We start from the raw sequence: 18,358 nt of genomic DNA on the forward strand, positions 1-18,358 counted from the left end.
ATTTGACTGGTGCTGTATTTGTGTACTTTATATGTACTTTCACCACCAAACTGGCATGTCAGATCTGTACTTTTTCAATAATAATGTTTATTTGCTCTTCAATTTCGGCTACAATGTCTGTCTATAGCATAAACACGGGGACAAAATAAGTCACTTTTATTCCAATGCTTTGACAGATATTTAGGGGTTCCCACATTCACTTCTATCTCCACCTACACTGGCGCTGGGGAACTAGCCATAAATACAAACGGATGCAGAAAATAGAATGCAATTTTATTCAAATAGCCTAAGACTAGTGATGGCACAATTATCATATAATAATACAACCGACAATTATAGACAATAACCATGGACCCCCAAAAATATATTGACATAATTGTCTTAATATATTAATTTTAGGGGAAGAGGGGATTCAACTTCATACCGTATGGAAGTAGATCTAGCTTACCCAATAGCAGTTTTTCATTTTTACAGTTTTTTTTAATGAGTAGAACACCACAGTTGGGAGGAAAAGCTTAATTCGTGTTTTGAAGGGTGTCGCCAAAGCTGTGTTGTATGCATTAGGTATGATGTCACATTTTCAGAGATTCATTATTAAAAATATATATTTTAACTAGACAAGTCAGTTAAGAACAAATTCTTATTTACAATGACGGCCTACCGGGGAACAGTGGGTTAACTGCCATTGTTCAGGGGCAGCACGACTGATTTTTACCTTGTCAGCTCGGGGATTCGATCCAGCAACAATTCGGTTACTGGCCCAACACTCTAACCACTAGGCTACCTGCCGCCCCAAACACAATTATGAAGCATTAGGCCTACAAATTCAAAAAATGTTTCGACAATAACCGTTACCCAAAATGTAATAATCGTCACAGCCCTACCTAAGACTTTAGAAAACTTTAATTTGGATAAAGGCCTATGCTTCGAGACATCGTTGTCCCTTTCTTTTCATAGTTGTTGTTTATAGCACTTGTTAGAGACAGGGTCATTCGGGCAGAAAGGGGACGTGCTGGTTTCTTATTGAATGGGATAGGTTATCGCCATTGAGCATATTGTATCGTCATGTTTAGCATGTGGATGGATTGGGGAGGGTTTAGAGGCGAGAGACCTGCACCGTTTCCGGAGCGCGACAGACAAAGCCACAATCAGTAGTAGATATATGGTTCTTCTCTAAACAGCCTGACTCCCCCCCCAAGTTTGACATGTGTTATTATGTGCCATTATTATTTTGATTAATCTTATCATTACTATCTATATTATCATCATATTATGTCTAATTGGGGGTGGTTGTCCTGTACTTACACTCACAAAGGGATCATTACTGTTCCACAGAATGACTGAATGGCGAGACTCTTGCTGTGAACTTATACAAATAAATCTCCGTGCGCACTTCACTGTAAACTTGACCCGCCGAGCGCTCGTGATGCCTCGGTAGGGACCATGCCTGAAGCCTCTTGCACGCATTCTTGCACCTATGGAACATGGAGGAGTTGGAAGCATATTGCTAAACTTAAAGCAAATGTAAATCAAGTGTTTTATTGTATGTAATTTTCATTTTTATAAGAATAAGAGAACGTTTCCATAAACAAAATAATAAAGAATGTGAGTCGATATTGTCGATGACTTCAGCCATTCTTATTCAATGAGAACAGGCTACACAAATAGGCTACACAAACGTATGAATGTTCAGGTAGGAATGGTAGGTATTTGAAGCTGAAGTTAATTTGGCCAAAATAAATAAAGTGTTAAATAAAAAAGGTCATTCTGTGATAGAGGATCAACACAGATTGAAATACGTCGCCCGAGCTATTCAAACAATGTTCATTTGTTTCTGTTAAGTCACTTATGTCTGAACTCTAGAAGCAGTTGTATAAATACAGAACAGGCTGCACACACAGAAACCAACATTCCTCCCTAGCCTACTGTAGGCTACAGCCCTGAAGATTCCACTTTCCTTCATTAGGTGTTCACATTTTACATGGAATTAGTTTAGGGGTATAGGCTCTAAGACCCCTGTTAACCCCCCCCCCCCCCCTCCTAACACCACCCACTCCTTTCCTTCTGACCCCTCCCTGCCCGTGCCTGCTCCAAGTGTCCAGGGAAAGTATAAAGTGGGAAGGGACCCGCACGGACGGGACATACGCTTCTGTGCTGGTACAGTCATTGCCTCGGAAAATCTCCAACCTCTGGTCACTTTCGCTGCTTCTCTCTGTTGCACAACTTGGGAGTCTTTATTTCCGAATAGGAATAACTTCAAGACCATCAACAAATAGGCGACTTGAATGCTGACCTATTCCTGATTATTTAGAGAAGGTTTATTACTGGAGTGACAACTTACGTTCACGTGAAAGCTTCTAAAAACGAAGGGAAGAAGTTTTCAAGAACAAAAAGGGAAAAGAGAAACCGGAGCCAGTTTGGGATGCTACCACTCGCGGGGATGCAGACTCGCAGCGCGCTGAGTTCCTTACTGTGCGTGATGAGCTGCGCGTGGCTGCACTCTGGACTGGCCTCACGGCATAAATCTCCCGTTCTGCCCATCCATTCGGAGAGGGAACCTTTACCATCCAAGGGCATGTCAGGTGAGCCAAGATGCTTCTTCTACTTCTTTTCAACCTAAATATCTGAATTCAATGAATGACCCCTGCTGCGTTTTGAATCCTGGCACGGGCATTTCAGCACTATAGGCTAGCCTAGTGCTCGTTTGCTAATCTGCCAAATATAAATGTGAATGTATAGCCTAATATGTCTATAGCTTTTTAAGACCGTCAGTAGATGATTACTTAGGCTACTACAGCCTATTCTTAGCCTATTCTTATCATTTTGTCGAGCAAAGTTTGTCACTGCACAGCATCACCCTTATTATCAACCCAATCTTTTTGTTTGTTCTCTTCCTTAAATGTCCCATTGTTATGGTTACTTCATGAACAATTTTGCAGAAAACATCTTAATCATAACCACCGAGAATGCCATCTGGTTCATATGCAGGGCTTTAAACTGCTTGTTTTTTAAAATGGTAAGAAGTCAAGGGATTAGAGCAGTGTATTAACAACTGCCACTAATAACGTTTATCCAATTCTGGAAACTGTAATCAATCGGCTGTGCCAAGCAGTGATTTATATTGCAGTGAGTTGTGCGGGAAAGCATGGTGCTACGTCTAACTCTAACGCGACTGGACTGTTTAAAGTGTAGTCACTTAATGAAAGAATAATGCGAACCAGGTTGTTAGCAGCTACGGCAACCGCGCAATATCAAATCAACAGGAGTGAACTTGGCACTGCGGAGCCTCACCTCCAGGCTGCGGCGAACACCCATATGGAGCTATGCAGGGGAGGGTTGTGGTGCAAACACTTGTTGCTGGGGCAATTGTTATGTAGGCTTTTTATAATGCAATACTTTTATTAATACTACTTTAACAATTATTTTGAAATACTGAAACCTAATATATCAATTCGTTTCCATTACATAGCCCCTGGTAGGCTACCAAAAGCGCATTCCTTTTATTTCTCTTTCCAAATGGCTTGGTGTTTGTTGTGTGAATGGACTTATTTTTTAATTCATTTGAGGGTCCCCCGCACCATTTAAATGAAACAGGAGGCGTCGGTGAGCTCTGGAGCATGAGACATCCAGTCAATCCACCCAACATGTCCCAGCGGCGGAATCGATGATCTGTCAAACATCCACAGTCTGGCTGGCTGGGCAGAATCCTATTGTGACGTTCTGTCTGACGCCAATGTGGGAGTATGTAGTCTTTCACTTCGCAGTGAACTGTCCAGTACATATCTCATTGGCAAGAGCATAGGCCTGGCTATCCTATTGAAGTGTCTGGCAATGTCATGCAATCGTTTCTGTTCTACTAAATGTTTGGTTGATTGTTTCGAGCATAAATTGTGAATTAATTGTAGCCATTCGAATAAGTAAACAATACAGCATCATAACATGTTGATCTCAGACTAGGCTATGTAATGGAGTGATATGCCATGTGATCTATGTAATGGAGTGATATGCCATGTGAACTATGTAATGGAGTGATATGTCATGTGAACTATGTAATGGAGTGATATGCCATGTGAACTACGTAATGGAGTGATATGCCATGTGAACTATGTAATGGAGTGATATGCCATGTGAACTATGTAATGGAGTGATATGCCATGTGAACTACGTAATGGAGTGATATGCCATGTGAACTACGTAATGGAGTGATATGCCATGTGAACTATGTAATGGAGTGATATGCCATGTGAACTACGTAATGGAGTGATATGCCATGTGAACTATGTAATGGAGTGATATGCCATGTGAACTACGTAATGGAGTGATATGCCATGTGAACTATGTAATGGAGTGATATGCCATGTGAACTACGTAATGGAGTGATATGCCATGTGAACTATGTAATGGAGTGATATGTAATGGAGTGATATGTAATGGAGTGATATGCCATGTGAACTATGTAATGGAGTGATATGTAATGGAGTGATATGTAATGGAGTGATATGCCATGTGAACTATGTAATGGAGTGATATGCCATGTGAACTATGTAATGGAGTGATATGTAATGGAGTGATATGCCATGTGAACTACGTAATGGAGTGATATGCCATGTGAACTATGTAATGGAGTGATATGTAATGGAGTGATATGTAATGGAGTGATATGCCATGTGAACTATGTAATGGAGTGATATGCCATGTGAACTATGTAATGGAGTGATATGTAATGGAGTGATATGCCATGTGAACTACGTAATGGAGTGATATGCCATGTGAACTATGTAATGGAGTGATATGTAATGGAGTGATATGTAATGGAGTGATATGCCATGTGAACTATGTAATGGAGTGATATGTAATGGAGTGATATGTAATGGAGTGATATGCCATGTGAACTATGTAATGGAGTGATATGCCATGTGAACTATGTAATGGAGTGATATGCCATGTGAACTATGTAATGGAGTGATATGCCATGTGAACTATGTAATGGAGTGATATGTCATGTGAACTACGTAATGGAGTGATATGCCATGTGAACTATGTAATGGAGTGATATGCCATGTGAACTATGTAATGGAGTGATATGCCATGTGAACTACGTAATGGAGTGATATGCCATGTGAACTATGTAATGGAGTGATATGCCATGTGAACTATGTAATTGAGTGATATGCCATGTGAACTACGTAATGGAGTGATATGCCATGTGAACTATGTAATGGAGTGATATGTAATGGAGTGATATGCCATGTGAACTATGTAATGGAGTGATATGCCATGTGAACTATGTAATGGAGTGATATGCCATGTGAACTATGTAATGGAGTGATATGCCATGTGAACTATGTAATGGAGTGATATGCCATGTGAACTACGTAATGGAGTGATATGCCATGTGAACTACGTAATGGAGTGATATGCCATGTGAACTACGTAATGGAGTGATATGCCATGTGAACTACGTAATGGAGTGATATGCCATGTGAACTACGTAATGCCAGCATACTTCTGATTTAAAGGTCAACTAAAGTATACTAACGCCCCAACCTCAGTTCTTATTAACTTAAGCAATCTAAACAGAGGGATGTTATACAGGCCACTCACCAGTTTTACATGTATATGTGGACTCTACCAACTGCTAGTGTATTGTTGTTTTAATGGGTTCTTCTGGACTGATTGCAGGATGTTCATTCGGAGGAAGATTCTATTCTCTGGAGGACACTTGGCACCCTGACCTCGGGGAGCCGTTTGGAGTCATGCACTGTGTCCAATGTTACTGCGAGACAGTAAGTAACACCCTTCACAATAAGCCTAATAGAGTACATGTCAATCTTGGATAGTGGAGCCATTATGTAGGCCTATCAATGGACAGAAATTGGGCCTGAAATAACAAACAAATGAATTATGAATTAATCAATGACCAAAATCATCTCCAGATCTTAGTGCCCCCAAAATGACCCCATTTAACAAATATCATCAGGCCTGTGTGATACAGTTTTGAGGTCAGTGTCGGATGAGGAGTTGATGCTTCTTGTCTATTATTTTCAGCAAAGGGGTCGTAAGAGTAAGGTGTTGGGGAAGGTAAGCTGTAAGAACGTCAAGCGGGACTGTCCTGAGCCTAGCTGTGATGACCCAGTACTGCTACCTGGACAATGTTGCAAGACCTGCCCCAAAGGTAACCCCTACTAGCCTACTAACTGTCCCTATCACTATATAGACTTGCCCAAAGGTAACCCCTACTAGCCTACTAACTGTCCCTATCATTACATTTACATTTAAGTCATTTAGCAGACGCTCTTATCCAGAGCGACTTACACTATATAGACTTGCCCAAACGCAACCCCTACTAGCCTACTAACTGTCCCTATCACTATATAGACTTGCCCAAACGTAACCCCTACTAGCCTACTAACTGTCCCTATCACTGTATAGACTTGCCCAAAGGTAACCCCTACTAGCCTACTAACTGTCCCTAACACTATATAGAACTGCCCAAAGGTAACCCCTACTAGCCTACTAATGATCTATCCTGCCCCATGTCTCCTGTTACCCCTCTCTCGCTCTCTCTAGGTCAGTTAGTTTCATTATGTTGTTCTCTAGAGAGGCTGATTGGTAGTCAGTAGCCGGTCTGGTCTCGGTTGTCTCTCCTACTTGACTGTGTCAAATACGCTCATTCTCGCTCTCCTTTTATTAATTTATCTTATTCCCTCTTTGTCACTCCCCCATTCACCCAGACTCACAATCATGCACACGCACCCCCCCCCTGCACCCCCCGCCGCCCACACACACACACACCACGCACGCGCCTGCGCAAACATTCACTCACACGTGTCAGCAGTGTGTTTTGGTAATGGAAAGTTAAGGTAAAGCCCTGGGTTTCTCTGAGGTGTGGGCCCCCAGCACTGAGACAACATTGAGTGTGTTTGTGTTCATGTGGGAAAATGTTGAGTGTGTGTGTCGTAGTGGTGATTTTTTGAAAAGCTTGGGAGTGTGTTGTGGTTGTGTCTTTAGGAAAAGTATGAGTGTGTGTGTCTAAATGTTAAAAAGCTTTGAGTATGTTTGTCTAAGTGATGGAAAACGGGGTGTGTATGCACACATGCTTGTGTGTGTGTATATATATATATATTCACTGGTGCACCTGAGGATACAGTATAGTGGAATGGAAGGAGGTGAGACTGACACTACACAGAAGCCCTAGAGCATGCCCTATGGAGGGAGAGAGGGAGAGAGAGAGAGAGAGCAGATAGTCTAGGAGTAGAGTGGATGACCTTGAAGAGATAGGTCTGGACTCTTTGATGATGTGTGTGTGAGTAAGAGCCTGTCTGTCTCGTAGTGTGTGTGTTTTTCTCTCAGTATGCTTTTCAGTGTGTCTGTATTTCAGTGTGTGTGAGGCGCTGAAATGTGCTCATGGCATCAGGACACACAGTGGTTTAGAACAGCAGGTCATTGTTGGGATTGCACGTGAGTGTCACTCCCCCTCTGCTCCTCGGACTAAGAAACAAACCTTCCTACCGTGGCACCCAGACGAGCCAGGAGTGATCCAACAAGTGATTGGAAGAGACACCTGGAGAGAGAGAGAAAGAGGAGAGACAGACAGAGAGGGTGGATAGAGAGAAATAAGAGAGGGAGAGAGACAGAAAGAATTAGGGAGGACAGAAAGAACTCTGGCATTTCAGAATTATTCCTCTCCTCTATTTCACCCTGTCACTCTTTCTAGCTGTTTCACTCATTCAACATTTGCTGTGATTCTCCTTACTTTATGTCTTCATGTTAAAGTAATGCCAACCTGTAGATGTTGTGTAAATAGCCCACCGCCTCACACGCTGTGCCCCTGGGTGTTGTGTTGCACTTGTCCAGGCGAGGTGGACAGGAAGCAGGCGGAGGCGGTGTTTGATGGCTTCGAGTACTTCCAGGAGAAGGAGAAAGAGGATGACCTGCACAAGTCCTACAATGACCGCTCATACCTCAGCTCTGAGGACATTTCCTCTGGGGAGAGCCGCACTGGTGAGCATGCACACTCGACCACACAAACCCACAAACACACATACTGTACACTCATGCATGGAAATACATCATTTACATTTAGTGATTAACATTTTAATCACTTACGGTAGTTTTTAGGGTTAAGTGCCTTGATCAAGGGCACATCAACAGATTTGGTCACCTAGTCGTCTCGGGGATTCGAACCAGCAACATTTCGACTACTGGCCCAATGCTCTTAACCGCTAGGCTACCTGACATGGAAACACACACACATATTATACATGCAGTACATGGATATACAGTACAAGGATATACAGAGAAGGACACATTCTCTCACAGCCCCCGTAACAAGGAAATTATTCCTCCATTCAGTCATTCTGAATTACATCTTTACTTAACTGTGTGTGTGTGTGTGTGTGTGTCCAGACTTTGTAGCAGTGTTGACGGGAGTGACAGGCTCCTGGTTACCCAGCTCCAGTGGTGTGGCCCGGGCACGCTTCTCTCTCACTAGAACCAGCCTGACCTTCTCCATCACCTACCAGAGGTAACACACACTGACAGAAAAACTAACAATAATCATGTGATAATCATTAGTAATGACTAGTCTCTAACTTGATCAAATGAAATTGTATCTTTCTCTCCTGTTCTCCCTCTCTCCTCTCCTAGGATTGGGCGACCAAGCAGGGTTGCCTTCCTTGATTCAGATGGAAACACTGCGTTTGAGTACAAGACCCCTAAGAGAGACTCAGACATGGTAAGAGACTGGAACACTCTCTGTTCCTAGGTAGACATTTCCGCAATTTATGTTTTTGTTGTGTGTCTATGTGTGTGTGAATGTGAGAAGACAGGGAGAGAAAGATGAAGCACCTCCATGATAAACGCACTCTCTCTGTGACTCTCCGGTCAAACTCTCACTCGCCCCCACATAATTCACCCTGCAATGATAAACACAGACGCTGCCACAAATACACAAACACACACACACACGCGCACGTTCATACAGACACACACACACACACTCACAGTATTGTCACAGCATTGCCTTATCCGAATGTTGTCCGAATGTTGCTGAGGTAATCAGTTCTTGATTACTGTAAAATAACGCATGGAGCCATTCTCACAAACAGTTGATTTTATTGGGTCAAATGGAATGGTGCAACTGTTGGACTGAGAGGCACAAGGAACTGCCACAGTCACCTAACTTTACACAGAGTAAACACAGAGAAAGAGAAGGAGAAAGGAAGGTATAGTTTATTTAAGAGGGGAGCTGTGTGTGTGTGTGTCATCACCAGTGCACAATTTCCCGTCTAAAGCCAAATTACACACGTAACATCATCACATTCGGTAACAACTTAAGTCAGGACCCCTGAATATGGGCCTAGAAAAAAATGTACTTATAATTTTTGGGACAAATGCCCCTATCAAGTGTCGAGTGCTAGAGGACCTTAGTGAAACCGCCCTGGGACGGCTAGGGGGAGGGTTTGTTGGCACAGATTATCTCGGGGGGTGGTATTTAGTGCGTGACATTACCCCGTGCGAAGGAGACCGAGCACAATTATAATTAAAAGAGGAGATTATATCCTGGAGTCTGAGCTATGAGGTGTGTGTCCGTCATCACATTTCTTACCCCTCTAAGGCAAATATTTTTTCCGGAGGTTTCGTTGTTTGAGTCCAGAGTCTCGACGGGCTGATCTTTTCCACAGATGGAACTGTGTGTGTTGCAGAGAAATTAAACAGCATATGCAGACTGTTTTGAGTCAGTTTGGAAGCTGTAACTATGGCAGAATACAACACACACACTCAAACCCCAGCCTTGGCTAAAAACACCACATACACACACACACACTCAAACCCCAGCCTTGGCTAAAAACACCACACACACACTCAAACCCCAGCCTTGGTTAAAAACACCACACACACACACACACACACACACTCAAACCCCAGCCTTGATTAAAAACACCACACACACACTAAAACCCCAGCCTTGGCTAAAAACACCACACACACACACACACACACACACACACACACACACACACACACACACACACACACACACACACACACACACACACACAAACCCCAGCCTTGGCTAAAAACACCACACACACACACACTCAAACCCCAGCCTTGGCTAAAAACACCACACACACACACACACACTCAAACCCCAGCCTTGGCTAAAAACACCACACACACACACACTCAAACCCCAGCCTTGGCTAAAAACACCACACACACACACACACACACTCAAACCCCAGCCTTGGCTAAAAACACCACACACACACACACACTCAAACCCCAGCCTTGGCTAAAAACACCACACACTCAAACCCCAGTCTTGGCTAAAAACACCACACACACACACTCAAACCCCAGCCTTGGCTAAAAACACCACACACACACACACACACACACTCAAACCCCAGCCTTGGCTAAAAACACCACACACACACACACTCAAACCCCAGCCTTGGCTAAAAACACCACAAACACACACACTCAAACCCCAGCCTTGGCTAAAAACACCACACACAAACACACACACACTCAAACCCCAGCCGTGGCTAAAAACACCACACACACACACACTCAAACCCCAGCCTTGGCTAAAAACACACACACACACACACACACACACACACACACACACACACACACACACACACACACACACACACACACACACACACACACACACACACACACACACACACACACACACTCAAACCCCAGCCTTGGCTAAAAACACCACACACACACACTCAAACCCCAGCCTTGGTTAAAAACACCACACACACACACTCAAACCCCAGCCTTGGCTAAAAACACCACACACACACACACACACTCAAACCCCAGCCTTGGCTAAAAACACCACACACACACACACACACACACACACAGAATAATCTTCCCCAATCCCACGTGCGACAGCTACAGGCAGAACAACTTCGGGTTACTATGACAAAAAAATGACAAAAAAAACAACAAAAAAAACTAAAAGCTAAAAACACCACACACACACACACACACACACACACACACACACACACACACACACACACACACTCAAACCCCAGCCTTGGCTAAAAACACACACACACACACACACACACACACACACACACACACACACACACACACACACACACACACACACACACACACACACACACACACACACACACACACACACACACTCTCAAACCCCAGCCTTGGCTAAAAACACCACACACACACACACACACACACACACACACACACACACACACACACATTCTCAAACCCCAGCCTTGGCTAAAAACACCACACACACACACACACACACACACACACTCAAACCCCAGCCTTGGCTAAAAACACCACACACACACACACACTCAAACCCCAGCCATGGCTAAAAACACCACACACACACACACACACACACACTCAAACCCCAGCCTTGGCTAAAAACACCACACACACACTCAAACCCCAGCCTTGGCTAAGAACGTGTGTGTGTGTGTGTGTGTGTGTGTGTGTTTCAGATCTGCGGGGTGTGGAAGAATCTTCCCCAATCCCACGTGCGACAGCTACAGGCAGAACAACTTCGGGTTACTATGACAACAGCCACTGGTAGACGGGAGCAGATCGAAGGAAAGATCATCAAACACAGAGCACTGTTCGCAGGTGTGTGTGCGTGCGTGTATTTATGGGTGCATGAAAGTGTTTGTGTATCTGTTTAAATGTGGATAGAAGAAGACTCAATATTTCCATGAATTCAGATTTATGTACATACAGTTGAAGTCGTAAGTTTACATACACCTTAGCCAAATACATTTAAACTCAGTTTTTCACAATTCCTGACATTTAATCCTAGTAAAAATGTCCTGTCTTAGGTCAGTTAGAATGTGAAATGTCAGAATAATATGAGAGAGAATGATTTATTTCAGCTTTTATTACTTTCATCACATTCCCAGTGGGTCAGAAGTTTACATACACTGAATTAGTAGTTGGTAGCATTGCCTTTAAATTGTTTAGCTTCCCACAATAAGTTGGGTGAATTTTGGTCGATTCCTCATGACAGAGCTGGTCTAACTGTGTCAGGTTTGTAGGCCTCCTTGCTCACACACACTTTTTCAGTTCTGCCCACAAATTTTCTATAGGATTGAGGTTAGGGTTTTGTGATGACCACTCCAATACCTTGACTTTGTTGTCCTTAAGCCATTTTGCCACAACTTTGGAAGTATGCTTTGGGGTCATTGTCCATTTGGAAGACCCATTTGCGACTAAGCTTTAACTTCCTGACTGATGTCTTGAGATGTTGCTTCAATATATCTACATAATTTCTCTTACTCATGATGCCATCTATTTTGTGAGGTGCACCAGCCCCTCCTGCAGCAAAGCACCCCCACAACATTACGCTGCCACCCCTGTGTTTCACGGTTGGGATGGTGTTCTTCGGCTTGCAAGCCTCCCCCTTTTTCCTCCAAACTTAATGATGGTCATTATGGCCAAACAGTTCTCTTTTTGTTTCATCAGACCAGAGGATATTTCTCCAAAAAGTACCATCTCCATGTGCAGTTGCAAACCGTAGTCTGGCTTTTTAAAGGCGGTTTTGGAGCAGTGGCTTCTTCCTTGCTGAGCGGCCTTTCAGGTTATGTCGATATAGGACTCGTTTTACTGTGGACATGGATACTTTTGTATCTGTTTCCTTCAGCATCTTCACAAGGTCCTTTGCTGCTGTTCTGGGATTGATTTGCACTTTTCACACCAAAGTACGTTCCTCTCTAGGAGACAGAACGCGTCTCCTTCCTGAGCGGTATGACAGCTGCGTGGACCCATGGTGTTTATACTTGCATACTATTGTTTGTACAGATGAACGTGGTACCTTCAGGCGTTTGTAAATTGCTCCCAAGGATGAACCAGACTTGTGGAGGTCTACAATTATTTTTCTGAGGTCTTGGCTGATTTCTTTTGATTTCCCCATGATGTCAAGCAAGGAGGCACTGAGTTTGAAGGTAGGCCTTGAAATACATCCACAGGTACGCATCCAATTGACTCAAATTATGTAAATTAACCTACCAGAAGCTTCTAAAGCCGTGACATCATTTTCTGGAATTTTCCAAGCTGTTGAAAGGCACAGTCAACTTAGTGTATGTAAACTTCTGACCCACTGGAATTGTGATAGTGAATTATAAGTGAAATAATCTGTCTGTAAACAATTGTTGGAAAAATGACTTGTGTCATGCACATAGTAGATGTCCTAACCGACTTGCCAAAACTATAGTTTGTTAACAAGACATTTGTGGAGTGGTTGAAAAATGGGTTTTAATGACTCCAACCTAAGTGTATGTAAACTTCCGACTTCAAATGTATGTGTACAGGTAACTGCCAAAATAAAGGAACCCCTTGAGGAAATGAGGGATACAATACATTTGTGTACATTTCAATGAGGACAAACATTCAGTAATGTATACAGATCTTATTGTAAACAGTATCTGCATGAGAACACAGTGGATGGCCTTCATAACCAAATGCAGTCAAAAAAAGGTATGTGTGTATATCATGTGTGTATATAATGTGAGTGTGATATCTGTGTGAACCCACAGAGACGTTCAGCTCCACTCTGACCTCAGAAAAAGAGCATTCTGGGATGGGAGGCATCGCCATGCTGACTCTGAGTGACACAGAGAACAACCTTCACTTCATCCTCATACTGCAGGGATTGATACAACACAGACAGAGAGGTGAGAGGGGGAGGGAGGACTGATACAACACAGACAGAGAGGTGAGAGGGGGAGGGAAGACTGATACAACACAGACAGGGGGAGAGAGAGGGATGGGGAAAGGGAGGAAGGACTGATACAACACAGACAGAGAGGTGAGAGGGGGAGGGAGGACTGATACAACACAGACAGAGAGGTGAGAGGGGGAGGGAGGACTGATACAACACAGACAGAGAGGTGAGAGGGGGATGGGGGAGGAGGACTGATACAACACAGAGAGAGAGGTAAGAGGGGGAGGGAGGACTGATACAACACAGACAGAGTTGAGAGAGAGGGATGGGGAGGGAGGACTGATACAACACAGAGAGAGAGGTAAGAGGGGGAGGGAGGACTGATACAACACAGACAGAGGTGAGAGGGGGAGAGAGAGGGATGGGGAAAGGGAGGGAGGACTGATACAACACAGACAGATAGGTGAGAGGGGGAGAGAGGACTGATACAACACAGACAGATAGGTGAGAGAGAGAGGGATGGGGGAGGGAGGACTGATACAACACAGAGAGAGAGGTAAGAGGGGAGGGAGGATTGATACAACACAGAGAGAGAGGTAAGAGGGGGAGGGAGGACTGATACAACACAGACAGAGGTGAGAGGGGAGAGAGAGGGATGGGGAAAGGGAGGGAGGACTAATACAACACAGACATAGAGGTGAGAGGGGGAGAGAGGACTGATACAACACAGACAGAGGTGAGAGGGGGAGGGATGGGGGAGGGAGGGAGGGAGGACTGATACAACACAGACAGAGAGGTGAGAGGGGGAGAGAGGGGGGATGTGGGAGGGAGGACTGATACAACACAGACAGAGAGGGGAGAGGGGGAGAGAGAGGGATGGGGAGGGAGGACTCATACAACACAGACAGAGAGGGGAGAGAGGGATGGAGGAGGGAGGGAGGACTGATACAACACAGACAGAGAGGTGAGCGGGGGAGAGAGAGGGGTGTGTGGGAGGGAGGACTGATACAACACAGACAGAGAGGTGAGCGGGGGAGAGAGAGGGGTGTGTGGGAGGGAGGACTGATACAACACAGACAGAGAGGTGAGAGGGGGAGAGAGGGGGATGGGGGAGGGAGGACTGATACCTTCAGCCATAAGACAAGAGACTACAGGTAGTTTTGGGACTAGGGAGTAGGTGCTAAAACAAGAAACTAGGGATTGTTTGTGGGACTAAGGAGTAGAGGCCAAGACAAGTGACTAGGGGTTGTTTTGGGACTGGGGACTAGGGACTAGGGAGTACATTAAGGCATTAAACAAGAGACTATGGGTTGTTTTGGGACTAGGAGGTAGAGGCCAAGACAAGTGACTTGGGGTTGTTTTGGGACTGGGGACTAGGGACTAGGGAGTACATTAAGGCATTAAACAAGAGACTATGGGTTGTTTTGGGACTAGGGAGTAGAGGCCAAGAGAAGTGACTTGGGGTTGTTTTGGGACTGGGGACTAGGGAGTACCTTAAGGCATAAAACAAGAGACTATGGGTTGTTTTGGGACTAGAGAGTAGGGGCTAAGACAAGAGACTAGAGGTTGTTTTGTGACTGGAAACTATGGAGTCATTTAGGGACTAAGACACTAGACTTGAGGTTGTTTTGGGACTGTGGACTAGGGAGTAACTTAGGGGCTAAGACAAGAGACTAGAGGTTGTTTTGGGGCTGGGGACTAAGGAGTCATTTAGGGGCTAAGACAAGAGACTAGAGGTTGTTTTGGGGCTGGGGACTAGGGAGTAACTTAGGGGCTAAGACAAGAGACTAGAGGTTGTTTTGGGGCTGGGGACTAAGGAGTCATTTAGGGGCTAAGACAAGAGACTAGAGGTTGTTTTGGGGCTGGGGACTAGGGAGTAACTTAGGGGCTAAGACAAGAGACTAGAGGTTGTTTTGGGGCTGGGGACTAAGGAGTACCTTACGGAATAAGATGAGACTAGAGGTTGTTTTGTGACTGGAAACTATGGAGTCATTTAGGGACTAAGACACTAGACTTGAGGTTTTTTTGGGACTGGGGACAAGGGAGAACCTTAAGGAATAAGACAAGCGACTAGAGGTTGTTTTGGGACTAGAGAGTAGGGGCTAAGGCAAGAGACTACAGGTTGTTTAGGGACTGGGGACTAGGGAGTAAGTTAGGGGCTAAGACAAGAGACTAGAAGTGGTTTTGGGACTAGGGAGTGCTGTGAGCCAGTGTGACATGGTTCTAAGTTTGTTCTGTGTGCTCTCTCTCGGCCCTGTAGACTCCCCCCTGGTGCCCATCCGGGTACGACTGCAGTACAGCCAACATGTCCTGAGAGAGATCCATGCCAACGTCACCGCCTATGTATGTTATATAAACTACACACACACACACACACACACACACACACACACACACACACTCTCTCTCTCTCGCTTTCTCTCTCTCTCTCTCTTTCTGCTTCTCTCTTGAACACAAACCAGATCCTAACCTTAAGCATTAGGAGGAAAACACACATCAAGACAAACCAAGAGTCATGAGGAAGGGGGGAAACAGATGACATCGTGACATCAGGGACAAACCAAGAGGCATGAGGAAGGGGGGGAAACAGATGACATCGTGACATCAGGGACAAACCAAGAGTCGGGAGGAAAGGGGGGAAACAGATGACATCGTGACATCAGGGACAAACCAAGAGTCAGGAGGAAAGGGGGGAAACAGATGACATCGTGACATCAGGGACAAACCAAGAGTCGGGAGGAAAGGGGGGAAACAGATGACATCGTGACATCAGGGACAAACCAAGAGTCGGGAGGAAAGGGGGGAAACAGATGACATCGTGACATCAGGGACAAACCAAGAGTCAGGAGGAAAGGGGGGAAACAGATGACATTGTGACACACTCTCCCGCTGAGGTTCCTTCCCCACAACCTACTGCCGTTGACAGTACTGTTAAACCTCCATAGAGATGTGATGGACAAAGAAAAAGAAAGAGAGAGAGTGGAGGGGGGTTGTAAGAGACAGATGTAGTGAGGAAGAGATGGAGGGATGAGACAGAAAAGAGAGATTGAGGATGAGAGACAGAAAGGAGAGAGTAAGGGAGAGATGGAGGATGAGAGACAGAAAGGAGAGAGTGAGGGAGAGATGGAGGATGAGAGACAAAAAGGAGAGAGTGAGGGAGAGATGGAGGATGAGAGACAGAAAGGAGAGAGTGAGGGAGAGATGGAGGATGAGAGACAGAAATGAGAGAGTGAGGGAGAGATGGAGGATGAGAGACAGAAAGGAGAGAGTGAGGGAGAGATGGAGGATGAGAGACAGAAAGGAGAGAGTGAGGGAGAGATGGAGGATGAGAGACAGAAAGGAGAGAGTGAGGGAGAGAGAATGGGACGGCATGCACACTCCTCACACATGTCAGTGGTTAGTTGTCTGTGGAACCAGAAAGGGGGAGGAAGAGAGGGAGGGATAGAGGGAGGAGGAGGGATGAAAGGAGGGGTCTGTTTTTGATCTGGTGGGAATTATGTGAATCTGAGAGTTGATGTGCCCCTCTTTTTGTTTTACACCCACACACACATACACTAAGTAGTCTTTACGTTACATGACCAAAAGTATGTGGACACCTGCTGGCCGAACATATCATTTCAAAATCATGGGCATTAATATGGAGTTGGTCCCCACTTTGCTGCTATAACAGCCTCCACTCTTCTGGAAAGGCTTTCCACTAGATGTTGGAACATCGCTGCTGGGACTTGCTTCCATTCACAAGAGCATTAGTGAGGCTGGGCACTGATGTTGGGCGATTAGGCCTGGCTCGCAGTCGGCATTCCAATTTATCCTAAAGGTATTCGACGGGATTGAGGTCAGGGCTTTGTGCAGGCCAGTCAAGTTCTTTCACACTGATCTCGACAAACCATTTCTGTATTGACTTCGCTTTGTGCACTGGGGCATTGTCGTGCTGGAACAGGAAATGGTCTTTCCCAAACTATTGCCACAAAGTTGGAAGCACATAATTGTCTAGAATATCATTGTACACTGTAGCGTTATGATTTCCCTTCACTTGAACTAAGGGGCCTAGTCTGAACCGTGAAAAACATCCCTAGACCATTATTCCTCCACCAAACTTTACAGTTGGCACTATGCATTGGAGCAGGTATCGTTCTTCTGGCTTCCGTCAAACCCAGATGTGTCCATCGGACTGCCAGATGGTGAAGCGTGATTCATCACTACAGAGAATGCGTTTCCACTGCTCCAGAGTCCAATGGCTGCTAGCTTCACAACACTCCAGACGACGCCTGGCATTGCGCATGGTGATCTTAGGCTTATGTGCGGCTGCTCGGCCATGGAAACTCATTTCATGAGGCTCCAGACTAACAGTTATTTTGCTGATGCTGCTTCCAGGATTTTTACACGCTTCATCCCTCGGCGGTCCTGTTCTATGAGCTTGTGTGGCCTACCACTTTGCGGCTGAACCGTTGTTGCTCCTCAACGTTTCCACTTCACAATAACATCACTTACTGTTGACCGGGGCAGCTCTAGCAGGGCAGAAATTTGATGAACTGACTTGTTGAAAAGGTGGCATCCTATGACGGTACCACATTGAAAGTCACTGAGCTCTTCAGTAAGGCCATTCTATTGCCAATGTTTGTCTATGGATATTGCATGGCCGTG

The 18,358-nt window shown here is 45.0% G+C and overlaps 1 protein-coding gene across 1 annotated transcript in view; it reads left to right on the forward strand.

Annotated features, from left to right (window-relative positions):
* Positions 1-2,094: 2,094 nt before the first annotated feature.
* The window catches only part of LOC115141309 (chordin-like), a 31,526-nt gene continuing 15,262 nt past the window's right edge, over positions 2,095-18,358 (forward strand). The window contains exons 1-9 of the mRNA XM_065000478.1: positions 2,095-2,582; positions 5,683-5,786; positions 6,049-6,175; positions 7,858-8,004; positions 8,410-8,527; positions 8,650-8,737; positions 11,523-11,664; positions 13,587-13,724; positions 15,975-16,057. Of these exons, the coding sequence (XP_064856550.1) occupies positions 2,423-2,582; positions 5,683-5,786; positions 6,049-6,175; positions 7,858-8,004; positions 8,410-8,527; positions 8,650-8,737; positions 11,523-11,664; positions 13,587-13,724; positions 15,975-16,057 (1,107 nt within the window). The 5' untranslated portion in view covers positions 2,095-2,422. The remainder of the gene's footprint in view (positions 2,583-5,682; positions 5,787-6,048; positions 6,176-7,857; positions 8,005-8,409; positions 8,528-8,649; positions 8,738-11,522; positions 11,665-13,586; positions 13,725-15,974; positions 16,058-18,358) is intronic.

Source organism: Oncorhynchus nerka, linkage group LG14 (assembly GCF_034236695.1).
Source record: "Oncorhynchus nerka isolate Pitt River linkage group LG14, Oner_Uvic_2.0, whole genome shotgun sequence".
NCBI classification, from domain to species: Eukaryota; Metazoa; Chordata; class Actinopteri; order Salmoniformes; family Salmonidae; genus Oncorhynchus; species Oncorhynchus nerka.